The 27,536-nt window shown below is 42.6% G+C and overlaps 1 protein-coding gene across 1 annotated transcript in view; it reads left to right on the forward strand.

The window, feature by feature from the left end:
* The window catches only part of LOC115324099 (neprilysin-1-like), a 147,239-nt gene that overhangs the window by 72,643 nt on the left and 47,060 nt on the right, over window positions 1–27,536 (forward strand). Inside the window, exons 9-12 of the mRNA XM_042288341.1 lie at window positions 18,493–18,591; window positions 18,646–18,723; window positions 22,107–22,219; window positions 22,301–22,359. Coding sequence (XP_042144275.1) covers window positions 18,493–18,591; window positions 18,646–18,723; window positions 22,107–22,219; window positions 22,301–22,359 — 349 coding nt within the window. The remainder of the gene's footprint in view (window positions 1–18,492; window positions 18,592–18,645; window positions 18,724–22,106; window positions 22,220–22,300; window positions 22,360–27,536) is intronic.

Genomic DNA, 27,536 nt, shown 5'->3' on the forward strand with positions numbered 1-27,536 from the left:
TATCGAAGCACCGGAACGCTTGGGGACACACCTAGAAACGACCGCGAAGACAAATTCCGCGGAAAGAAACATTTCTCAGAGACAGATATGCACCAAAAGCAATTACGCCATGTCGCGGGACGGGGCGAAGCTTGCGCTTACCGTGCTCGCTCCCATTGATTCTGATCGATGGCAATGCGGCTTCCCTCATGTCGCCTATGTAGTGTTTATTTCAGGGGTTTTGATAATAGTTTCTTACACACAACAAATAAAGTTATGGGTCTAATTACTCGTTCTAAACATTTAAATAAATGTAAAAAGCGTGCCTTCGATCTTAGCATGTGACATTGCAGTAGGTTTCGTTTTGGCTTCAATCTTTCAACTGCAAGCGAAGGTACCGCCGCTTCACATCCACCATCCTCACAATTTACGGCGCTCCGTGGCGCCCGCGATAACTTTATACCAATGTTGCTGCATCTGTAGGTAATATTTGCGTTAGAGCTGACAGAAAATATCTGGCCACGGCGCAACGCCGATGTATGCCGGAAGCTAGAGCCGGTTTTGCTTTCGTTGTTTTTGTTTTGGTCGGAGAAAATCTGGACAACGCACGTTTCACATAGCGCCGGTATTGTTTTGGTTTGACGGGACACGAGAATCTCGGCAGTTTGCGATCATATGTAGCGAAAACGTTAACGGAGGAGTGCCCCTGTGATGTTCCCGGAAGACGGAAGTATAATTCGTAATCGTCGTGTGTGCTTTGAAAGCGAAGGGAGTCACAGGGACTACGAATGCGCAACCACAAGCCAAGGTTCATGACAGCGCTGCGTTGACTTCGGCGATCTCGTTCTGTTTGGTGCAACACGGCGATGCGACAAACAGCTGAAACGTTCGTGGTGTGTGGTGCGGTGCTTGGAGGTAGAAACCCGCGGTAATACGGAGCGCAAATTGGCTGTTGTGGGATTGAGGTTCAACGGGTTCAGTCCCGTCGTCGTCAGCTGATCCGGTCCAGCTGGTCCGTAAGGACGCTGCGAGAGTCTTTAAAAGTAAATCTTCCTTCGTTCCGTTTCATAATGGGGAAGATTCCCGACGCATGCCGTGAGTAAAAAGCTGTGGGCGTTTTCAACAGAATTACGTCGTTTTAATTGAACAATAGACTCCAGATTGTTGTCGGAAATTCGCTGGTTTTATGCTTCGTGTTGTTGGACTGTGTTTGCACAGTGACGTGTTTGCACAGTGACGTGTTTGCACAACGACGCATACCGCTCGAGTAGATTCGGTTCTGCAAGCGACCGGTTATATAGAATTTCACCGACCTTTTTCTGTAAATCTCATGTGAGTTTGTTGCGCGAATCATGCGGTGTGAATAAATTAAGGGAAGATTTCCTACCTGCCCACAAATGCATGAGGTGAGATAATTTTTTATGTAGTGAACATAGTGATTTTTTTTTTATGTTGGGAAGAGGCGTCGGTGCATTTGTTATCGTACAATCACTTAAGAGTTGACAAATTGGGGAGAGCGAGCAAGTTTTCCCAACTTTGTCTCTTTTCTCTCTGGCACTGCCCCTAGTTTCAAGTTTCAGTTTCAGTAGGCATGCCTACTAGCAGGTACAAACTGCTCTAAAGCAGGTAAAAGACAGGGGAAGTCACGACCGTGCGGACTCCGTGTTTCGCGCTTTTCGCAAGGTGACTGTGTAAATGCTTTGCGAGGTATGTGGAATATGCAAACGATTTTGTTATGTCAGTCCTTCGCGTCTTTTCAGCAAAATGAATAAGACGATCGACAAAGGCGCAATCACAAGCCAAGATTTACAATAACAGTGCGTTTGCTTCGGTGGTCCGTGTAGTTGTATTTTACCCTGCTCTCTGCAACGCCGTGTCATGACGAAGAGCTGGAACGGTCACGGTTTGAGCTGGCCTACCGGTTGACAGAAACCCGCATCACCCACATCGGCACCAAGTGCACTTGGGCTGTTGATGCTCAAGCCTTTCATCCGCGGCTTGTCGCCAGCTGATCCTGCTGCTCGACAGTGGGGAAGCGGCGAGAGTGACCTTTGAAGTAAATGTAAATCCTCGTGCATCTAGTTATCCGGTATCAATGTGTGGAAGATCTGCAATGTGTACTGAGGGCTGGGGCTGCGAGCATTTTGCCTTGCTTAATAACCGAAACCAGAACAGCGAGACAACTGACTTGCGTACTCCAAAATGACGGAAGCAATAAGATTCAACAGATCGAGGGCGTTACCGGGGATGTAGGCGAGATGGTGCAGGCTGTTTAGACGCTTGCAATATCTACGAGGGGTACCAGGAAGACGACGTCAACAGAGAAGGAGCTCGCGATTCAGCATAATGCAGTGCCACGAGACCGTAAATCTTCAAAATTCGGAGTATTAACGCTAGAAAAAAACACACAAAAAATGCATCAGCCTTACATTAGTGATTACGATTAACACCGGTCACAAACTCCCAAGCCCACCGCTCCACTCGACACCGACACGACAGTCGACAACAAACTGCATCAAAACGCCCCAAAAGTGAAGGCGTCTGCAACTAGAGGAAGTGCAACGTACTGCAACTAGAGGAAGTGAAATGTTGGGCGGATGTCCTTCACAAGAATATATAAAAAATGCTTTGCGCAAAGATTATTTCTTTTTGTTATTAAATAGATAATGATAAAATCCCAATAATTTGTTATTTTATTTGATTCAAGCTAGTCGGACTGCTAATACCACTGGTCGATCATGAAAATAACAAAATTTTAAACTTTTTAATGACCGTTTTAAGATTTATTGTTAATGCAACGTTTTTTTCCGTAAGGGACTAACATTAAAGATTTTGGCTACATACTTTTTAAATTCAAACAGATGTTACATACGGATGTCCCTGCGCCGTGTTTTGCGTCTTCTTCTATAAATCTGTAACGTTCAGCGACCAAAAAGCTCACTCGCACATGTCAAGCTTATGTACACCGCGGTTAGAAAAGCGTGTTGAGTAGAAAGTGTCGTGCGTTGTGTCGTTGTTGTGTTTGTGTATGTGTAAGTGCAGTGTAATACGTGGTACTCGTGTTGTGAGAGGTGTATGCTGGGCTGCTGTCTACTCGTGATCGTTCGCAGCGTATTAACAGGCTCGTTTTTTTATATAGGCTGCTAGAAATCTCGCTCGGCGGCGCAAGTTACCGCCCGATTCCAAATAGTTTGCTTGAGTTACTTATCGACGTAAGTTTGGCATCGTTTTTCTGTCTATCGGTTCCCTCGTAGCTATAGCGACGCCAAAGACCGCCGACGACGCACGTACGTCCCTTTGCACGTAGCTACGTCCGCCGCTCGGAGACTGTTTACTGTGTATAAAAGACATCGAACGAGAACAAACGCGTCAAGGGGAGGAAGTGGCCGAGTGGGCTAACGCGTCTCAGCTCGAAGCGTGGAGCGAAAGCTTGCGCTGGGAACCTCGTGGGTTCGATCCCCGCCACCCCCGCCCGTTTCGGTCTGGATGAGTTTCGTACCGGCACGCGTTCGTGTGATCACTACTGTGTGATGCACGTTAAAAACCCCAGGTTAGCGGTTGTACCGCACTGGCCAAATTTCTCATCTACAGCTAAGAGACCGATTACCCGTTGAGGCGCATCTCCATCAAGGCTGTATAAACATAAAGAGCAAGCCAATTTTTTACAAACGCGTCATGTGTGCTTTCAATTCGGCGGAAAGGCGCGCTGCTCGCTGGGCTCGTCCATCGCCTGTTGTCGGCTGCTGGCCGCGATGTTTTATAGAAGAACACGCTCCGCCGTGTTTCGCGGAAGGCCTACACGGTGTATCTGCCAAAGTTTACACGGCGCCTCATGTGTAGACGAATAACACACATGGCTGCGTGTAAAACTAGCACGTTTTGGGATGTCCGCTATGGGACAACGGTTTACACGTCTGGGCATGTTATTTTTGCTAATAGTGTACTGCACCTTGCCGAACAGTGATCGTAGCATTCTGATGCTCTTGGGCTCGGGAATATGTAGATTTGACGACATCGTTTTTCTTGAAGCTGTAAAGCGCTGTGAGATGTGACTTGCTTGACGTATTCGAACTTTTCTTGGAGTAAGGCGCAATTTTCTTTCTTGATAATGAAACCGTAATGTAGAAGATGCTGGAGAACCCGTTCTAGGTTCCGTAAATGCTGACCACTGTTCTTTCCGGTCACTATGATGTCACCGAGGCAGCAAGCGACACCGCCCAGTGCAACAGTTACCTGGTTCATTATGTGCCAGAAAACTGCTGGGGCGGATGCTACCCCAAAAGGCATCCTGTTGAATTTTAATAGGCCTTTGTGAGTTTTTATGTATAGTGCTGTCCTTACGTCCCAGTCGAGCTCCAACTGAAAGTACACCTCTCACAAATCCAGTTTTTTTTTTAATTTATTGCCGCCGTGGAGTTTGGGGAAGAGTTCTTGTCGATGTAGCAGTGGGAGCTGGGCAATGTCGAGCTGCGAGTTCACGGTAACACTGAAGTCACCGTATAGCCGAACTGATCCATCCGACTTTGGAATAACAAGAATCGGAGTTGCCACTAGATATTCACGGGTGAAGGAACTCTATTCTTGACCTGCTTGTACAAGTATCCTTTTACCGTTTCTTGCGTAGCGAACGTCATTAGGCGAGGTTTGAAGAACCTTGGGTTTCCGTGAGGCTTGAACCAAGACCAACTTTGACTTAAGTGCAACAACCCAAGGCACCAGTGAACAAGCTCGGAAACCTTGCCAGCATTCTCTGGAGCGAGGTTTCATCTTCCAGTTTCACAGATCACACAAACATTTTGTTGAGGCCGAGCTTCAGCTTGTCGGTCCAAGTCTTTGCAAGCAGGTTGATTTGTCGCATAACAATTACCAATGCTTCGAGCTCTTCAGGGTGTTGCCGATGCGTAATATTTTCCCGATTGAAGCAGAAGACATTATCATCACATTTTTGTAGGGTGGGACGTCCAATCAGTTGCCATGACTCCGTGTCAAGAAGTTTCAGCTTTGTACCTTTTTCAACCTGCAATTTCACGAGTGTTCCTTGCATACTGCAGGTGACAAATTCTCCTTAAGGTTTTGAGTGTCGAAAACATTGTTGATCATTTTCACCTTCTCCTTTTGTTTGCCAGCTGTGTCCCGAAGGTCCCTTCATCGGCATACCTTTGCAATGTGGCTTCGTTTAAAAGGTAACTGCAAAGAAAAAAAGTGTTTTTAAACAGCCTAATTGGGACAGGCATATCTCAAAACAATGTATCTGCGAAAAAAAATTACAGCAATATTTATTGCGAGAAACTGATTTTAGTTTGTGGCTATTTTGACTGTTTTGAATCGCGCGCCACAAAGTTGGTATTTACGTAACGGAGTGGCTGCTATAGGTCACGGACTGGTTGCTATACGTAACGGAGCGACGTGCGATAGCAACTCTTCTCATTGACTAAAGATTAATTGACAGCTTAGATCTTGGTTGTTAAACTTTTGTGATATGTTGAAATTTCTTTTTGAGTGGCATATTTTCACGTTTATAGATTGACCCGTGTAATAAGAGTTATTGTTCTTTACAAAAGGTTTACAAGACGATCACTCCCTTTTGGATTCATATCATAACAAACAAAGGCTTCGCCATTCTTTCATGGCCGCCGAAGTCTTTGCTTCCGCCTGTCTCGTCTATCCCGACTAGTCGTTTCGCCGAAGTGATCAGTGTTTCGTGGTTACCCAGGTGCATGAAAGAGATTTCCCGAAGTGAAGTAGTGTGTGTTTAGCAGCAGTCGCAGATGTTAGTGATCGGAAGCGACGCGGGGTTTCGCCTTTCAGAGCGCTGTTAGTTACTTTCGTTCTTCTTTGCTTTCTTTTTTTTTTTTTTTTTTTGCTTGCGTGTGCAAGTGTTGTCGTTTTGGAGATGTTAATTCCTCTAAAACGGCGCCGTTGCTGTGTAAAGTGCTGCCAGAGGAGTGATAGCGACAGCGGGTCTTCTAGCAGCCATGTCGCCCCGAAAGATGACAATCTGAATGCTATTTGGCTTGAGGGTAGCCGGGTGTTAGCGTAGCGACAAACGTGTCCAGGTATGTTCTCGTCATTCCGCTCCAGACGCCTTCGAGATTCGCAAGGGGTGCACCGAACGTCCGCGACTGAGGCACAGCTGTTACGTAAAAAACCTGCGCCTTGTTGTTACGTAACAGCTATCCGCAGAACCCTTCGGACGTCCATATTTTGTGTTAGACAACAGATTTTTTTTTCGGCTTCCGAGCCACCTTACGTTCAGTTGTCTGAATTGAATGTGTAATGTTATCGTAAATCTTATTTATTTTATTTATTTATTTAAAAGTTCCCTCAGGGCCCGAAGGCACTATAGAGGGGAGGCGGTTACATCAATAGAATTCAGCAGCATACAATAAATAGCAACCTATGAACACAAAACAATATGTAGATATTAGTGAAACGCTGAAATGTGAACATTGTTAAGGCAATTTTTGAAAGCAACGCTGTCAGATATTGATACCACAGACTCTGGAAGGTGGTTCCACAACACTGTAGTTCGGGGTATGAATGAATTGTGAAAAGTAGTAGTGTTACATGAAGGTACGCCCATCTTGTATCGGTGATCAAGACGGTGTGATATGTACAAAGGAGATGCTAATAACTTGCCACGCAAAGTATGATTGTGGTAGTAGATTTTGTGAAACAGGCACAAACGGAAAACTTCTCTACGCGATGCAAGCTTAGGCAGGTTCAAACTTCATTTCATGGATGTTGCGCTGGCAGTGCGGTGATAATTAGTAAGTATGAATTGGGCGGATCGATTTTGAATTGCTTCAACTGCAGATGTAAATACGTCAGTACCGGGGTCCCAAATTGAAGAGGCATATTCTAGTTTGGTGCGAACAAGCGTTTTGTAAAGAAGTAGTTTAAGTGATAAAGGGGGCTGCTGAAAAATTTTGTTTTATGAAACCCAGCATACGATTGGCGTTTCTTGTTACGTATTGAATATGGGTTTCGCAGGACAGATTGGATGAAATATGAACTCCCAAATATTTGTAGGTTGTTACTTGTTGTAAAGGAGTGTGGTTCAGGTAATAACAAGAGACGTCACTGTTAAGCCGAGAAACCTTCATTACCTTACATTTGTTAGTGTTAAGCTGCATACGCCATAAGTCACACCATTCAGATACACGGTGAAGGTCACACTGAAGAGAAGAAACATCGGATTTCTTAGTCATTTCACGATATGTAACACAGTCGTCAGCAAACAAGCTAATTGAAGATGAAACACAGGAGGGTAAGTATTGACATATATAAGGAAAAGAAGAGGATCCAGTACAGACCCCTGCGGCACCCCGGACGTCACAGAAGCTGAAGGAGAAGACGTGTCATTCGCAAATACAAACTGAGATCGGTTAGTTAGGAAGGCGTGAATCCAAGAAAATGTACCGTAATCAATACTGAGTTTTCTTAGTTTATGAAGTTGTAGATTATGTGATACCTTATCAAATGCTTTAGCGAAATCGAGGAATATGCAGTCAGCTTGGGAAGTTCGATCAAGAATAAGGTAAAGGTCGTTAGTGAAGGTTAGTAGCTGGGTTTCACACGAAAATGACTTACGAAAACCGTGTCGGACGGTAGAAAAGAAGTTGTTAAACTCCAAGAAGTTTACTTAATGTGAAAAAATGACGTGCTCAAGAGTTTTCCATGGGATGCTTGTTAGCGATATGGGGCGGTAATTAGAAGGAGAATGTTGATCACCCGTTTTGTGTATCGGCACCACCTTTCCCACTTTCCAGTCTTCCGGCAAACACCCACAATTAAGAGACTGATTAAATAGTTAGAAAGTATTATTGAAGAATATTCTCTGGTACTTTCAGCAGGGTGTCGAACCGGAACCGAACCGAACCGAAAACCGGAACCGAACCGGTATTTTTTCCGGAACTGAACCCGAACTTGAACCGTTATATTGTTATCGCGATGAACCCGAACCGGAGCTGAACCGGAAAGAAAAATAACGGTTACCGGCTCATGTCAAAACGGTTCGGCCACGCGCTGTTGACAATGAATGTGCTATCAATGCCATTTGTTTTTTAAGTGCCGTCAACTGACACACACCCTCGCTAACATATTTTTCTTCTTCAATCAGTCTTAGGAATATAAACGCTACATCCATGAATCTTGACAAACGCTGCATCCATGAATCTTGACATAGGAACCAGTATTGCGCTGGTCGCGGCTTGCACGGAAAAAAAAAATTGGAAGGCTGTGCAAAAAAAAAAAAAAAAATCGCGTCACGGGATTTTATTTTCCTACAATCTCGTAAATCGTAAATGCTGCTGTGTGCTCATTTCATAACACGTTTCTAGAACGCGCAAGTTCTTGAAGCTTGCTTCCATCGCATTGAGAAAAGAAAAGGCTGTGGAGTTTGATAATAATGCATCCGGTTTTGTATAGGCACTTAGAAGCTAACATATTTGTGAGACAGCGAACTCTTCTATTTTAATATTTATCCTATTACGTCCTTCTGGCGTTGCGTTCGGTGAAGTGTTTTTCATATTCCGTATCTTGTTTAATTAAAACTTCGTTAAGGGTCTAATTTGAGTTACTGAAAGCTAGTTCAAATAAAGAAAGGTGTATTTTCTCCCCACTGTTCCTTCAATTGCTTACACGCCGAGGTGGCGGGATAGTTAGCGAGTTCTACTTGTAAGTGGGTTTGTAAGGAGGTCGTGGATTTTACAGCTACTGCGTCGGACCCAATTAGATGAATTCCGAATGCGTAAACGTCGGTGAGGTAAACTTTAAGTGCACATAAAGAAACCATTTCTGGTAGAAATCCTTGAGCCTTACACTACGATGTATCCCATTTCGTATGTGCTGATTTCCGATGTTTTATTTGTAATTTATTTTGATGTTGCAATTTGTCATTTATAATTTCCGAACCGGTTCGCAAACCGGTTCAGCGCCCCGAACCGGTTCGCGGATCGAATTAATCGAACCGGAACTGAACCGGAACAAAATAAATTTACCTGAACCTGAACCGTAACCGTACCCGTATATTTTCGGTTCGACACACTGCTTTTTAGGCATTTTGAATTAATAGCATCGACTCCCGCAGAACACGATAGTTTTAAATTATCGATTACTTTAACAATTCCACAAGCATTAATAGCGATCGGGTACATATGAACAAATCCAGTATGTTGAAATGGAGGTAAAGATGACACGTTAACGTCTGAAAATTAAGCGACAAAGGCGGAGTTCAAAACAAGGGCACACTAATTAAAAGGCACAGCATTTCCAGAAGAACTAAACCATGATTTTGACGATTTTTCATTTCGATTAATTACATTCCAAAACTGCTTTGGGTTGCTTGTTAAAATTGATGGTAAGGTTACATTAAAATAAGTAGCGTTCGCATTTTCAACAGCACTTTTATAATTATTGGCAGCAATATGGTATGCAGACCATTTAGAATAAACATTTGAAAATTTCGCTGCTCGAAATTTTTGTTTTTTCTTGTTAGAAAGCCTTTAATGTGTTGTTAAACCATGGTGATTGCGGGATAACGTAAATATTGCGCAAAGGTATATATGTACTAGTAAGATGCACAACCTGGATTTTAAATAACTCGCAATTTTCCTGAATTGAGCGCTCCGAAAAGAGCGGCAAGTAATCATCAAGAAAAAGAGAAAGTTCATTGTTACCTTTAGCATAGTTACCTTTAGCAGAGTCGCGTATTTTTTTCTGAATCTTTGGAGCATTTCTAACAGGAACATCGATGACAAAATGTATTATTGAATGATCACTTATGCCCTGCAAGTTGCTAATTGAAGATATTAAAGATGACGTTGTTAAAATTAGATCCAATATGTTGGCTGTTGTATGGGTAATTCTAGTAGGAAGAGTCATCAATTGACTCAAGCTGAAATCGTTACACAAGTTTATGAAGTCAGTCGCGTCTGATGAAAATGGGTGTTGGTAAGCATGCAAGCCAGTCCAGACTATATTCGGGTAGTTTAAGTCACCTAAAAGAATGATTGGAACGGAAGGAAAGCGTATTATTAATGAGTTTATTGCGTCATGAAGACTGGTAACGAAGGAATGATTGTTAAATGGCGGACGATAGCATACACCTCAAATAAGTTTCTGGTGATTAAAATGCAAACAAACCCATCTTATTTCCAATTCGCTATCCAGGCGCACGCAAAACGATTCAATATGACTTGCGATTGGGATTAACACACCGCCACCTGTCCTTTCACCTCTGTCGCAACAATAAACCTTGAAACTTTTTTCACGACAAAATATTTCGGAATTTTTAACACAAAAGGAAAGCCACGTTTCGGTTAAAACCATAATATCAGCAGTGGATAAGTCTACAGCAGAGCACAAGTCATCTCTATGACGCAGCACACTCCTCATATTATAAACAAGTACTGACAAATGTTTGTTTTATCAGTACGACCCTCACCCCTCGTAACTCGTTATGATGATGCAGGTGTTAGGTTAGTTGGAACAATCTGTGTTATCTCTCGCGCGCACATCGGGGGCGTAACCGAACTCGAAAACCGTATCAGTAGTCGCGTTGTACATGTAGCATTTTTTGTTGACATGCAGCTTGTTATACCGCAGCTGATATAGCCAATTCGTAGCTTTACCAAATTCGATTAGTTTTTTTCTGGCAATTCGAGTAGCAGGAGAAAAATCTTCGGTGACATACGTCGTGCTTCCTTTTAATTTTAGTCGCGAGTAGAGTACCTTGTCCTTGACCTTAAAGGAAAACTTTATAACTAGCGGGCAACCTCTGTTAGGAATAAAGGAGCCGATTCGGTGTGCGCGCTCAATGCAATCTGGGGTAACCTGGAGTTGAAGGGAACGGTAAATAAGCTCGAGAACTTTTGTTTCACTTTCCGCCCATGTTTCTGACGCAACATAGGAAAGACCATAAATAATGAGATTATCACGTCTTGAACGATCTTCCAGGTCATTAAGACGCTCGAGTAAGTTAACGTTATCGTTCTGCAAAGCCTCAGTGACGCCCTGCATCTCTTGAAGGTCGTGGTCGACTATTTCAAGCGCAGAAATCTTACTTTCAACAAGGAGGAGTCGACTTCCAAATACGTTAATGTTTGCTTTAATGGATTGCTTTTTTTTATTTCTTCCATGGTTTTTATTAAACTGCTCTGGCCCTCCTATGACTTTATGGCACGAGTATTAATGTCTTGCAGCAGCTTCCATACATCAGCTAGTTGCGTCGCTTGAGCTAGAGTCATGGCGCCGGGGTTAAGCTCTTCGTCGCCAGAGAGTAATAACAGTGACCTCAAAACGTCAACACACTCTAGAAGTAATGCGAGAAAAACATTTGAGCACGCAAACAGCAAAAGGCAATGGTTGTTAGTTTTCTTAGCGCGTAATCATGGAACAGAACCAACCTGCACAAGGATGCACACAGCGTTAGAACGATGCATTCCTAAGCTGTTTCCATGCGCACTGAAGCATCCAAGGGCGCTCCGCGGTTTCAAAGCCAGGACATCGGTGAGTGACGATGTCGATGTTGATGCGGAAACCCTCTCGAACGGAGTGAAGACACGCTGCGGTTGCGGCCCATCTGCGGGAGCACCGAAAGGCCCGCCGACAATGTTGTCCGGAAGGCCAAGCAACACTTGACTATTTGCTGACTGGGTGGCGATGACTGGTTGAAGTAACGGTGACCAAAGCCGCAGGAAGAACAGCGATGCCAGTATCTGCACAAGGATGCACACAGCGTTAGAACGATGCATTCCTAAGCTGTTTCCATGCCCGCTTGGCTTGTGATTGCACCTTTTTAGATCATCTTATTCATTTTGGTGGACAGACGCAAACGACGGGCATAACAAAATTGTTTGAATATTCCGCATTACTCGCAAAAGCATTTTCTCAGTCACCTTGCGAAAAACGCAAAACAAGGAGTCCGCAGCGTCTTGAATTCTGAGTCCTTTACCTGCTTTAGAGCAGTTGTAGCTGCTAGTAGACATATTGTCACACCCGTGACAATATGTCTACTGAAATTGCAACCTGGAACTATCGGCAGTGCCAGAGAGAAAAGAGATAAAGTTGGGAAAGCTTGCTCGCCCTCCCGAATTTCTGAACTCTGAAGTGATTGTGCCATAATAAATGCACCAACACGTCTACCCAATTTAAAAAAGAAGCACTAAGTTCACTATGCAAAAACTGGTCTCAGTTCATGCATCTGTGGGCAGGTAGGAAATCTTGCCCAAATTTATTCACACCGCATGATGACCGCAAAAACCTCGCAGGAGATTTACAGAAAAATATCGGCGGTGACTTATGTTTCCCTCAAATTCTGTGTAACCGGTCGTTTGCAGAACCGAATCATCTATTTGAGCGGTGTGCGTCGCTGTGCAAACACGTCGCTGTGCAAACGCAGTCCAACAACACAAAGCATAAAAAAGGCAGAATTAGGACAACAATCTGGAGTTCATTGTTCATTTAAAATGATGTAATTTTTTCTGAAAACACCGGTAGCTTTTTACTAACGGTATGCGCCGGAAATCTTTCACATTTTAAAACGGAACGAAAAAAGATTTCCTTTTAAAGACGCCCGCTGCGTCCTACCGGGCCAGCTGGACCGAATCAGCTGACGACGACAGGACTGAACCAAGTGTGAACACGTTGAACCTCAACCCCACAACAACCACTTGGCGCTCCGTGTTAGTGTGGGTTTCTACTTCCAAGCTCCACACTACACACCATGAACGTTTCAGTTCTTTGTCGGATCGAGGTGTTGTACAAAACACAGCGAGATCGCCGCAGTCAAAGCAGCGCTGTCGTGAACGTTGGACCCTGTGACGCCCTTCGCTTTTAAAGCACACACGACGATTACGAATGATACTTTCCGCCTTTCGGGAACATCACAGGGGAACTTCTATGGTCAAGACTTCGCTATATATGCTCGCAAACCGCAGAGCTTCTCGATTTCCGTCAATCCAAAAGAACACCGGCGCCATGTTCAACGTACGTTGTTACCAGATTTTCTCCGACCAAAGAAAAACTACGAACGGAAATTCGCTCTAGCTTCCAGAGTACGTCGGCATCCCCTCCCCCCCCCCCCCCCCCCCCCCCCCCCCCCCCGCGGCGTATCTTTGAGAAGAAGCACCGGGATTCGAGACGCTGCGTAAGTCGTTCAACTCCGCAGCCAAGTCAACCCAAGAGCAAATCCAAGAGCTAGGGGCGGGGCGTACTTCTCCGCGCGGGTCAAAACAGCGGGAGTTTGAAATGAGAAGAGGTTCTTACTCCGACTAAGCTACGTCCTATAACGTAAATATAGCTAAAAAATTATTCGCGAAAGATTTGTTTTGTGACATGCTTGTCCCATTTAGGCTGTTTAAAAAAAAAGTTTTCTTTACTTGGCAGTTACCCTTTAACACGGTCATTGCATGACTCATGAACAAATGCTCAACGTGCAGGCGAGCTCGTGCGTATTAATCATTATTTTTTAAACAACGAGACCGAGAGGAAACTTGGAAGTAACTTAGAATAAACCAAAGAAAGGGATCACAAACGACTCAAACTCATTTAACAAAATTTATTTAAAACAAGGCTTTTATAACCAGACTTGTACACGTTACTGAAAAATAGTAAGGAATTATATTTACAATTACTCAAGGCTAAAAGGTAATTTATTACTTTTACAATTACCCTCCCATAAAAGTAAGTGACCGTTACCCTCAAAAGTAATCCGTTACTTTCGTGGCGTTACTTTCAACATTATTTTCCTCAATTGAGAAACAAAGGGAAGAAGGTTACTCAAATTGTTATTGTTGCCACCTGTTCGATTTATTGATCTTAAGTATTTTCAGCAACAGCTGACTCTCGAAAGTCTCGTCAGACATTTTGCGTTATTTCTTACTCAATATGTCGACTGCTACGCTGGACACCATTTGAACTGAGGCACTGGATGGGGATGCCATATTGTTCCTCACGAATGCTTCATGCTCTGCATTGAGCTTTCTTAGCGAAGCAATGGAAGTACTATTTACCTCGAAGATAGAGCAAAGTTTCGTCGTTGCAGCCGTTGCAGGATAATCGAGAGTTTTTGTTAGAGTTGGTAACAGTAAGGTAATAATTAAATAATAAATAAGGTTTGGCTCGATATTCTTCCTTTGGTTCGGAACAGGTCGAGCCTCGGTTAAGACGTAGGTGAATAAGACAAAGTCTCCAATGTTTAAATGTAAGTAATCGAGAGAAAAAAAAAACAAAGAAAAAAAAACAGGACAGTCATAACAACAATAATTAGAACGTTGGTTAAAACAAGGAAATGTAAACGCAAGTTTGCCATGTGCACCTTTCTTGGTGCCGTTCAAAAACGCACGGAGCACGGACCGACTGCAGTTTACTCCGGTGTTCTCCAGATAAACGTACGCTGATGCCACGGGCAGCCAAGGTCCGAGAACTAAGTAAGCCGTGCTATGGCCCCACTCAAGAGATTCACGCTATCCTCAGGCCCAGAATATCATGTCTACGTCAGCCACCATAATGTTTTACTTGTAAAAAGATCAGCTTGAGATAAGATGCGTCCTGCTGGGGTAAAACAGGAAGAGGAAAAAAGGAAGACGATTACCATTTTCAAAATGCTCGCAAAAAGCTGACTCACAAAAAGGGTAACTCAGATGCAGATGACCTGGCTAGAATTTACAAATAAAGTGGGCCAACCCTAGAAATTGGACTACAAAAAAAAAAGGAAGTAGCTTTTAAAACAGGGTTTAATAAGGTGAAAGAAGCAGAACAAAATGCATCCTGTTTTCTATGAGAAGATGATAAGTGGCCATCGACGAACGAGGATGTTTGTGGCAATAACACCTTCACATATTATCACATCTCTTTTAGTGGATTTTAGGATAGATGGAGCGTTGTCTCGTGCTGTGACATTATGAAAATGGTTCTAGTCACTATAACCGAGAAGGACATTGTTACCGCCTTGAATTTCTCAATGAGACATACAACCACTTCGTGTGTTCCTTCCCCCTTCCCCCCCCCCCCCCCCCGCCTTCGATCGCCAAGCAAAAACAAAGACACTAAAAAAAGCGGACATAACTTGCCCCCCCCCCCCTTTTTTTTGTAGAAATGTTTATTTGGATCTTTTGACAGTGTTTATAGGGTCTAAAAAATAAATTCAGGGGCTTGGTGTTGCAAAAAAAAAGGCCTTGCGGAACTGAAGAGTGCCAAGCCTCCCTTTGCGCTAGTCAATTCGCGTGACAGTGTCACTGCGCTCAACTTTATCCAAATGAAAACGACCTTTTTCTTTAGAAGAGTGAAGGGGGAGGGGGGGGGGGGCAGCTGGTCTTGAAAAACAATGTAACGGATTACAAGGAATCCGTTACGTAAAAAATGTAAGCGAATTACTTTAAAATTACTCTACAAAATCTGTAAGTATTCCGTTACTAAATTACCGATAAATGTAAGGGATTACAAGTAATTTCGTTACTTGTAACGGATTACGTACAAGTCTGTTTATAACCTTCTCCCAAGGTCGTCTATATCGTAAAACCTGACTTAAAGTTCAGTGAAATTGAAAACAAAATGGTGTGTTCTTTTCTTTCTACGTTCTGGACGACTTTGGAGAAGGATATGAAACGTTGCATGAAATAAATTTTATTAGCTGAGTTTCAGACGCTTGTCTCACCTTCAAGCTGTTCTTTTTAATTTGTCTTCAAGTTCCATTGACAGTCTGAGGGTTGAAACATTATGACCTGATGCATAACTCATCTCGGAAGCGTCAGGCGCATTCCGAGTGGTTGGTATTGTGGCGTGGGATACACTTGAGTGGTGCAGAAGCAGTGTTGGGAAGTACCTCAAGTACATTGTACTTAAAGTACTACTTCAAGTTGGTTTAGGAAACTTGTACTTTACTTGAAGTACATTCTCGGAGTATGTACGTGTACTTTACTTAAAGTATTTTTTTTCTTGTACTTTCTGGGGAAAGAACAATTCCAGACTTCAAAGTACATTATCTAAATATGTTTTTGTTAAATTTGTATCACAAAATGATGTTTTGTGAACTTCGAAGAAATACAGGGAGGAATATTGCACCCTCAGCAGAAACGTGAGCAGACTACGCATCGCTCCCTTTGTTCTGGGGCGGCTTTCCCGTAGCTTTTGTACCTCGCTACTTTTCGGTCGGTCAGCGCAAGCAAGGAGGTGTAAAATATCAGGTAAGCAAAATTAATCACAATGAAGCGCGTGAAACTGTGGTGCGGAAATGTTAAACTTCCAAGTCAAAGAAAAATACAACAGATGGAGAACGTAACAATGTTTAAAGACAATCTTTTTTGTCTTTTTCTTCGACCTGAAAGTTCCTTAATTTTTTCGCACCCCAATCTCAGGTGTCGCATTATGATTAAATATAACCGTTTGCTTGCGAGTACACTCCTCTATGAGAAAATTGCTTGCAAAGGCTAGGGGGCGGACGTCATGCTCTCTCCTAGTGTAACCACCTTGGGTGCAACAATCCAGCGCAAGCGGCGCCAACTTCAGAAGAGGAACTTCTCAATTTGGCTAAGCTCCTGAAAAAAATTACTCTGTAGCCACTTGACTTTACCAAATATTCGCAGCCGTTTTGAAAATAGGTCATGCACAACTGATTACCTCTGAGCGATGCATACCATTTAAAAAATCACTGTTTAGGGAAATGAAAGGGCATCATGAAAGATTGTGTTAAAATATTTGTACATTGAAAGTACATTGTATTTATAGTGCTTTAGTTCCAAGTACATCGCATCCAGTGTACTTACTACTTTACTTGAAGCACACCACGTCTCATTTACTTTGTACTTAACTTGAAGTACCTTTTAGATGTACTTTACCCAACACTGTCCAGAAGTAAACTGCTTCACCTATTCGACGAGCAGCGCAGAGTGGTCTCCTCCGTCTAGGCGTTGTGACTCCGCTTCGGCTTTTGGGTAGGACTCGGCCAAGCGGAGTGCACCGTCAAGAGTGAGACCCTTCTGGACTCTCGAGTGCCATGCGAGCACGGACGCCTGTGTCACGGAGACTGGCGATGAATGCTTTCAAAAGTGTGCAGCATTGGGCATCGGCTTCAGGTGCATACTCGCAGTTGGTGATGATTGTTCGAAGCACTAGTATGAAGTATTTGACCGATTTATTCTTATTTCTTTTTCATTTATATTTGTGTCTCCGAATTCTCCTGCAGACGGGCCTAAGGCAAAATGCACAAGTGCCTGACAAGGATTCGCCCCTTCTGGTTGTTCAGCGGGCCACATAAAGACGGAAAAAAGACACATTATACGAAAAATTCAAATACATTCAATAGTCAAATCTAATCAAAATAAAAACAACCAATTGATCAATATTCAGTAGCATTGAAAAACTAAAACATAAGAATTATAAATATTTTCACGGAATAGTCGAATAGTCTAAAACACGTGACTTCTACACAAGTTTGTACTAGGGTCAATGGACGAAATATATCGAATGGTGTTCACAAAAAGGGAAAGAAAATAAATAATACAAAAACACTTTCTGTGCAACAGCATTGCAAAAATAGAAAAATGCAAATTCAAGGTCATTCAATGCAAGGTCATTTGAGGCAAATTTAAAGGTCAGAAATATCAAGACAGGCGAACAGGTGCTAACAAAATGTGAGAGCTCTGCAAGGAAGGTTTTAGTTTTCCTTCCTGACGAGCCGAAAATAGTTTCGCGTGTTTGAATTATTTCAATTTGTTAGATGTTATGTGTTCCTTTTAGTTTCTTTACTAGCTCCTGATACGCTTTATTCGAGAAGCTATTCAGCATCTTGAATGTCTCGGCACGAACTGAAACGATATAAGTTGTTGTCAGCGTCCACCATAACTTCATCGACATCAAGACAAGCTTGAAACCTCATATGATACAGTCTCCATTGCTCCTCGACGGGCGGAATGTCTCGGGACCATATAAGCGATGGGTAGAATTCTCCACCATCCTTGTTGCATGAATGTGATCTACTCCTGTTCAGTCCGCTCTTGTCTTGACCCTCGTCGCCAATGTAGTAATTCGGTGAGTCGGTTACTACTTAACTGTTTATTACTGCAAGACACGCCGAAGAGACATCGCCAGATTCTAGCTAATCACATCGCAGATTGAATGTGCTCGAGCTCAATCCATTAGCTCGAGCTGCGCCGACGACGACGACGACTTTGTGGTCACCTCAACTTGTGTAATCTGATCAACGTTAGAATGTATATTTTGTAAGCTGCTTACAGTGCTTTAAAATCTTGCTTCGTTGTTCATTTTGCTATGTGTGAAACTGCATGGGAGCAGGGGCCAGGCTATGCCAAATATAGTACAAAGAAGAAAAAAAAGTGTGGAGTTAGCGTTTCGCGTAAGCGACCGATTGTTTTGTGATAAAAACAGTACATTACTCGTATTTTGTATCTTGGGATATTTCACAAAATATGGGGCGAAGATATAAATTATACACGTGAAATTCCTGCGATTAAATAATAAAATTTCTTTTAAGATGATTATTTTTTTCATCAGATGGACAGATTAGTACGTGTGCTTAAAAGTACTTTTGTGGAGATGCTTGAAAATAATACATGGATGGATAACTCTACACGTAAGGAAGCAATGGAGAAGGTACTGACCCTTATCCGTATTGTGAGCATGTAGTAATGATGTCATTCATTTCAGCTTCAAAAAATGGGAGCAAAAATTGGTTACCCTTCTTGGATACTGAACGAGACGTATCTTAATGACTTTTACGAATACGTAAGTTATATTACGTCGATTACAGAATAATAATCTTTCATACTGTGGTGAGATTTGTTTCTGTGTTCCAGGTATTTTCAGGCGTTCTAGTCTTGATATATACCGAGGTTGCATAGATATAGAATACAACCTATAGGCTGCATTTTTCTGATATTTTGTATACAGGGTGTTTAATTTTAATTCCAACTGTCTCTTTAAACCGAGTGAGAGTTAGACACATGCCCTCTTTACAATGTATTTATGAAGCTTGGGTGACATTAGTTGAAAGGAAAGTCGTCATGCTAAGCAGGCTATTTAAACTAAAATCCGTTCGTGAACTTTTCAGTTATTACTTTTTAGGGTCATGTTGCAACGGCATTAGAGGAGATGGCCGAAATTGCTCGCACGCCTCGCAATATTCCGCGCATGCTTCATATCGGCCATCTTTGTTAAGCCGAACTCGGAGAGTCGGAGAGCCGCTTCAGCGCGTTCATGAACCATGTAGCCCGCCGGAGGATTGACGCAACGATGGAATTTTACGAAGTCAAACGATAGCATGCGGCGAAAAAATGTAAAAGCTATACGTGGCCTTTATGACGACACGCTCGCAACTTGTGCGCGTCGACAGCGACGTCGTCTCGCCAGCAGAGAAAGTCGAACGTGTTTTGCCTTCGGAGCGTGCACGCGGCCCTCATCGGTGTCGACACAGGTCTGCGATTCAAGGTATGTAACTACTGTTGCATATGAACGTGGGCCAAGGACGTTAAACTTGCTGAAAGTGTGTTTTGGAAGCAACACATCATTTATGAACATTTCGCTTCTATGCGTGTTCGTTTAAAATCGGGAGCATCCTACCTCAGATTTGAGTCGCCACATTTACTTCCGAGGCACGTCCACACCTTTTTACTGTACTTCCCATTTTACAAATTGTGTTTTGCGCACGCGAAAGGACAAGTTTGAGAACTTGGCTTCGCAAAATTCGTTGTGTGCATGAAAACTCGCGCAGAGAAGACACTTTCAGAAGCGTCGCAGCCGCTGCAAAGGCGGCACTGTAGACGTTTTTGTAGTTTATTTGCACTTAGGACGTCATAGTGGCACTTCAGTGCACTGACAAGTTGCAAAGACGAGAAACGGTAAAATCATTAGGGAACGTTTGCTCACAACGGGGCTCGCACCTTGCTGTGAGTGAGGCTTTATGTAGGTTAGAGCAGTACCTTCGCAGTAACCGAAGTGTAACAAAGAAGCTTACAAGCAATAGAATGATTCACTATCAGAAATTCGCCGCGATTTAAAGCACTCGTTGCGAATGCATCGCAGTAGAGAAGGAAGTTAAAAGGTTTGCGCCATCACAGTTACCTCCTGCAAGGTTGCAGTCCCCGATACACACAAATCCTGTACGTTGAAAACAGCCGTGCCCTTTCCTACAGTGCATTATATTAGCGATAGATAGCATCCTTTTGTGCACGAGACTGCTAGTACGAGCATGACACCGGCGCCTTTATGCGTTTTTTCGAACAGCAAATTAAAGAACGCAGTTTCACCACCCATTTTAGTTCCCCCAAAGAGTTATTTTCAAAACATACGTAGTTTTTAGCGATATGATTTCAACTGCCAAAATAAAAAGGAAAACCCGACGGTGGTTTCCTCGTGCAAACTGCTCAAGGGCTCGGATAAATATAATAAACGAATAAACGATACATTTCTGACACATACCTTGTTCCTATTGCCGCCGTTGGCGCCACCTTGCTTGCAGAGAGGGACACAGCCATTTCATGACGTCTAGCCGGAAGAAAAAGAAAATCGCGGAGCACATACCAGCGCGCACGAACCCGTCCAGCAGCATTTCTTGACTCTACCAAGATGGCGGATCTAGATCTTCTCGCGCCTAGTAGATGACTCTGCGCATTTCGTATATCTAACGCCCCTTGATAAAGGCGTTTTTACCAGTACTGCCAACAATTGTGGAAACGCACAAGACACGTGCCACGAGAGGGTGCTCCGCCGCCATTCGCCTCCAAGGGCGGCTTGAGAAACGAGCCTTGTGCGCTGGCGTGTTTGACGCTACCTGCAAGATAAAAGCAAACACAATCGAGGGGCTTTACGTATATATCCTAGTGACGGCAATAGCTCTCAAAGGAAAGATCAATAAAAAAATGTAAAGGTGCAGTAGCAAAATGGGCGTCAGCCCTGCCCAGATTGACGCTTAGTAGACTGACGTGGTCGTTTCGGTCACGTCGACACGTGTCGTCGGCGCACCGACCAGGAACACACTGCTGAGATAGTGAAAACGTGACTGAAACGACTGCGTCACTCTTCCAAGCGACAGTGTCGGCAGAGCTGCGGCACCCTTTTTGCGGACAATTTTAAATTGGAATAAAAACGTGAAAGTTGATAACTTAAATCCTAAAAAACTTATGTAGTACTGCTACACCTATCCATCGTTCTGTCCTGTAATAATAATTTCCGTCAATACTGCAATTTAAACGTATTTCCTTAAACCAATATTTAAAATTAATTTTAAAAAAATATATAGTTATTGAGCCAACGTATCATGACGATTATTCCCTCATCTACTTTTTGTCCTGCTTGATAAAAACAGGGCGAAGACCGGCACTCACCTAGCCCTCACCTCCTTTTTATAAAAATATATGTTCGAGTTCAAAACCAAGCACCCTGTACATGCGGCTGGCCGAATATAGAGGGTTTTCATCAACAACACTGAACTTTAAAAGAGTACAGTTGAAATAAATAAACACTTGAGTCGAAGGCAAAGTGAATTTAACGTAATTATCTTTAGATATGCAATATGTGAGCACCCTATCTTCAGACTTGAGTAGTCTCTCAGTGGATAGTCCGCTCAAGGCAAATTCTGGTTTAAAAAAATGTTTTCCTTGAATTGTACGCACCCGCTGCATAAATCACACCCTATTTTCAGGCTTGAGTAGTCTCACAGTGGATAGTCTGCTCAAGGTAAATTCTGGTTTAAAAAAATGTTTTCCTTGAATTGTACGCACCCGCTGCATAAATCACACCCTATTTTCAGGCTTGAGTAGTCTCACAGTGGATAGTCTGCTCAAGGTAAATTCTGGTTAAAAAAGATGTTTTCCTTGAATTGTACGCACCTGCTGCATAAATCACACCCTATCTTCAGGCTTGAGTAGACTCACAGTGGATAGTCTGCTCAAGGCAAATTCTGGTTAAAAAACCCAATGTTTTCCTTGAATTGTACGCACCTGCTGCATAATTCACACCCGGTTCACAGTTCGCACCTGATGCCAAGTAAACGGGAAAACCTAATTTCATACGCAGTACACATTTCACAAATGCCTCCTTTATAAGCTCAAGAAGGATCTTGCATCATACATCATGCATCATGCAAATTATAATTATGTTTTTTTTTATAGGTGCCTGCAGTTTCTTTAAACCATTCATTTCTGAATGTTCTGAACGGCCTGAATCTAAATAGCCACATTCTAAAACTTCTAAGTTTACGAAAACCATATAAGAAAGAAGATGAGTGAGTATTGTCAATGCTTGTTTTCTTTAATTTATTTGTTACTATTGTAGAGAGTTACAATTCTTTTATGAAATTATCCAGGTGGTCCAAAGGTGTGGGAGTGGCAAATGCTTTTTACGGTGAATTCATTAACGAGATCCGTAAGTACTCAAACGAAGAATAAATTCCAGAGCAGTAGAAATCCATTTTGAATTTTCCCTTTTCCTTCCTTAGGCTCAAAAGAGTAATCACGGTACACTAGATCACGTTGTTAAGGAATCTCTCAAATGAATATTTTATTGCGCTGTGAGTTTGCCTAGTAAACCAATCGAAACGAGACTGAAGCTATGCAGGAGCACCTTAGAGTAGCTCTATATTTTGTCTTTATTTATTTATTTGAAAACACTATCAACATTCTCTTGAGTGACATTGCTCAGAGAGTATCCGTTACAAACATACACACATCAATGCAGGGAGCGGTTGGCAATTAAAACATATCAACACGTACGCAGCACAAGTTTGTCACTCTAACAGGTTAACAGCAGAGTGATTAAAGTTCAAAGGCTGGGGTGCCGTTTCTACATAGACGATCTTGTTCCGCAGTCGGCTCCTGGCTTCAATCGGTCTTATAAAAAAAATAGTATCGCTTGAAAAGGTCGCTTCGACTGTAGGACGTTTGGATTGTTTTGGATTAGTGTAATCTGCCTGACCCTTCTTACCTGCTGGGCGAATATATATATTTGGAGTAAAATTAAACTTGCGGTTAATAATTTAAAAAAAGTTATTTTAAGCGTTGGATTTTTCGCCTTGTCTGAAATGGTTGTAGATTGCTCGATTGGAGCGTTTCCGTTCAAGGTGTCATTCTCGTGTAGTTGGAGTGAATAAACCGGAAAGATTGCCTTTGCACCCTCTTTTTTATCAATTTATCAATATTTTGGTATAAGGGTACCATATGTCACAACTGTCTCCTAAGGTGGGGTTTATGTATGTTCCATACGAGCCAGTTTTAACTTATCTGGTTGCGTGCTTTAATTTCTTCATTAGCAAGCATACATTCCTCTATGTTCTTAAGCAGGTGGTATCAATGCGTTTACTCCGCTTCAAATCTGCTGGGAAAGTAGCCCCGAGATACTTGAAATCTTACACTATTTCCAGCTCTTTGTCACCATAGAAATATCGAACCACAAGGAAGCTTCTTAGAAATATGGGCATATAAAAACTTTACAAAGTGTATTTTTATATTACACGTGTAGCGCGATTCCTCTAAACGGTCAAGATATATATTTAGTGATGTTAGTTTTTACGGAGAGTTTGCTGTTGAACGGGTAGTACAATCGTCCTGAAGACGTTTGACCTGAAAGTAACTGCATTTTAACGGGGTTCTTTCGCCACGATTGAAAATTTTCATCACCAGTGTCACCATTCTTAGTTTCAGGCTTCATGTTTCAATTTTGTAACTATGTAAAATGCCGTGGTGTTCTTATGTACATCGTGCTAGCATTAGTTTTATTCATTTCATTGGTCTTTTGCACTGCGCGAATTTGCGAAAGTTTCCACGCGTTTTGGTTAATGTTTGGCGAATTTTCGTGGTCATAATTGTTGTGTAACTTCATAACTAACTAACTATTAAATTTCAAACTGAAATAAGTGTATTCATCCAACTTAGGTTTTTAATTTTTGTACTTGCTTTAGAATTCACTTTCCTGCTTAAATTCTTAGTTGGGTTTATTATTTTAGTTTTTCTTCGTTTATAATAACTTTTTGTTCTTCATGCTGATGAGCGTGGAAGATGCCTAATACGGCCCTTTAGTCAAGAAGCGTAAAGACCCCTGGTTTAGAATAGTAAGTCGTACTCAGTTAATAATAATCTGACGTAGTCCAAAGAAATTTGATTTTGATAGATTTCTGTGTGGTACCCTATCAAACGCTTTATCAAAATGTATGCAGATGATATCGACTTGCGAATGGGGTCAGCTGCACATGAAAAGCACACAGAGATAATATGATAACTATGGCACCACTGGAACAGCAACAATAATAATGCCTCTTTGTTTTCTGCTAATCCTTGATGATGGTTTTTTTTCTTTACACTATCTTAAAATGGTTTAAATCTTCACAATTGATTTAGGTCTTCGTTTTCTTTACACTTAGTTCTGAATTTATTTTTCTACAACGCATCGACCTTTCTGCTGTCGGAATGTTCTTATTCCATCTCTTCTGTCTTTTTTAAGCGATCTTTCTTTTCTGCTACCTTTGCCTGAAACTCACGTTATTCCGGAGAAAAATCTCCGTTGAGTTGTGTAGTGCAAGGGAAGGGGCACTACCACAGTCCTCGCCTTTTTTTCGATGGCTAGGGCTCCCAGCACTTCACGGACGAGTTGATGTTTATGTCGCACCACGATTTTGATGTTGCACAACACTGCCTCGCATTGGCATCCACGACAATGGGCTGCAAGGTGTCTGCTGCTGTCAAGTTTCGCAGAGATTTGGCATGTTCTCTGGTTCTATCATTAAAACAGCGCCCTGTCTGCATAATATAACACCTTCCAGATGTTAATGAAATGTTATAAATTACTTCTTTTTGACATTCGGCGTACCTTGTTTATTGTTTTGTGTGCGATGTTACGTGCTTCTCGGTGCCTACGTTTGTTTTCGTTTACCCGGCCGCAAGTAGAATACATCTTGTTCAGCGCGGAGCTTATCACTTAGACCCCTTGCCGGCCTGCGATCTTTTTTAGCCGATGAGTGATGCCATGGAGGTAAGGTGCTACCACTATGGAATTTCCAGTATTTTTCTTTGTTCACTCGATGCCTTCCTGTCCGCGCTTCAACTCTGGGAGATTTTTTCGCATATTGATACCAGTAGTGTTTCCGGATACCCAGAATCAAGTGGCCTAGATATCTGAGTGTCAAAACACTTCCGGATCGGGTGTTCACATGACTTCTTTAAGGTAGATGTTAGTGCTGTCGTGGCTAACCCACGTTTCACGTTCTTTGAGTGTCCGGATTCCAACGGAAGACACCCTTTGCAGGACCGAGCTTGGTACCGCCAGCAGACGTGGCCACCTTTAAATCGAAGGGAAGATCAAGGAATCTGATAGATTTGTTTTCGGGTAGTTCCTGAGTGAACTCAAGTCCTAAGCAGCTCTGTTGAAAGCATCTCATGGCATACTCGCGGCAACCGTTATCTTGTTCTACTAACTCCGGGTTACAAAGTATTACGAAATCATCAACGTAGCGGTAGATGACTTCAATCCGGGGATCTTTCATGCTTCGTTGGATAGCAAGTCCGCATGTTACGAGGAACACATCGCTGAGGTAAGGAGCCACTCGAGACTCGATGCATCCACTCCTTTTTGCATATACTGCCGATCTTGATAGGACACCACCGTCGCCATCCCCATTTCAGGCCTAGGAGGCCTGCAATGGGGATGGAATAATACACATCTTTTGTGTCTAGGGAAAATACAGAGGCAATGTTAGAACCATTTTCCTGCAGAAAGGAGATCACACTTTTTGAGTTCGAAATCTTGAAAGGGTCTTGTACCTACACTTAAGACAGTTGTTTGGCCAGAAATGTTGACACTTGTGCTTGCCAAGTATTTCTTTCTGATGCAATTGCCCGGAACGGAACTCCCTGTTTGTGAGTCTTGGCAGAGAAAAATACCGACACACGGTTATTCTTCGTTGCTTTGATTTTTGTGACAAGACTGTCTAGCTGGTTATTTTCTAGTATCTTCAGGATGACTTTTTTTATTGATGCATTTCTCTTTTGATCCACTGGAATGAAATTTTCTGCGACGACTCAATCGGCTCTTTCTGCGTACTTTTCTTTCTCGAGGACGACAAACCAAATTCGGAATTTCTTTTCCTGTAACGCATTGACCTTTCTGCTGTCGGAATGTTCATTCCTTCTCTTCTGTTTGATACGCATAGTTTTAGATCTTTTAGAAGTTCCATCCCCACTAAAACAACTAGCTTATACTACTTTAGTCAGAACTAAAGTCGCTTCTTTCATATGGTCATCCTGGCCATTGAACGGCATCCAGGCTAACTAACAGCCTGGATGTCGTTCAAAGCAGAGCCCTCCGTTTTATTTATTCCGGCTATCCCCCTAACGAAAACATATCAGGATTTCGCCAATCAGCTAACCTTGACACCCTTTGTCATTAGCGCGGGGTGTCTCGTCTTTCTCTTATTCATCGAGTCTTTTATTACAACAGTCATCTCAGACAAAGTTTGCTATCGCCTCCTTGCAGCATTTTCCCTCGTCTCGACCATTCTTGTAAACTCAATCCAATATCGTTGTCAACTGTCACTCACCAAATGTCTAGTTTCACCATTGGGAATTGACGACTGGAACTGACTGCCTGACGTAATTGTTTCCTTAGCTGACACTAAGAACTTTCCTGCAGCCATTAGCTTATTATTTCTAACCCTAAACTAGATTACATCGTGTTTCTGTTGATAAAAAGTTGTGTTATTTGTTTGTCTTTTGAAGTGTTCACTCCGTTGTATAATGCCCCCGGGGCCTTCAAGGTATAATAAATAACGATGATGATGATGGTAACATCCCATTCACATCTGGGAGGTGTTATATTGGGCAGACAGGGAACTCTATTAATGATGAAACCAGGGGACATGCCACATCTCTACAAAAGTTGACAGCAACAGGGCACCTTGCAGCCCATTGTCGCGCATGCTAATGCGAGGCAGCGTCGTGCAACATCAACATCGTGGGGCAACATAAAAATCGACTCGCCCGTGAACTGCTGGAAGCCCTAGCCATCCAAGAAAGAGGCGAGGACTGTGTTAGTACCCCTTCTGTTGCACTACACAACTCAGAGAAGATTTTCCTGTGGAGTGACCTGAGTTCCAGGCAAAGGTAGAAGACGAGGAAGATCGCTTAAAAAAAGACAAAAGAGAAGGAATGGGAACATTCCGACAGCAGAAAGGTCAATGCGTTGCAGGAAATGAAATTCCAAATTAAGTGTCAAGAAAACGAAAACCTAAATCAATGTAAAGAATTAAAAAATGTAAGTTAGTGTAAAGAAAAAGGAAAGCGGAATCAAGGATTAGCAGAAAAAAGGGGCGTTATTAAAAGTTACTAGTCCAGCGGTGCGAATGTTATATTTTCTTTGTGTGTTTTTCGTGTTCAGCTGGCCCCATTCATAAGCAATGAGGCAACTGGCTCAGCTTGTGCCCGTGACATCGACTTGTTTTTTTTTTTTATTTATTTACTGTGGATGCAATATTAAATGACTGGTTTTAGCTAGTTGAAGGATCGTAGACGAACTCGACCGCCAAAGCAAACTACTCGTTCTTTTTGACTGACACT

Source organism: Ixodes scapularis, unplaced genomic scaffold, assembly GCF_016920785.2.
Source record: "Ixodes scapularis isolate PalLabHiFi unplaced genomic scaffold, ASM1692078v2 ptg001946l_1___fragment_3__unscaffolded, whole genome shotgun sequence".
Taxonomy (NCBI): domain Eukaryota; kingdom Metazoa; phylum Arthropoda; class Arachnida; order Ixodida; family Ixodidae; genus Ixodes; species Ixodes scapularis.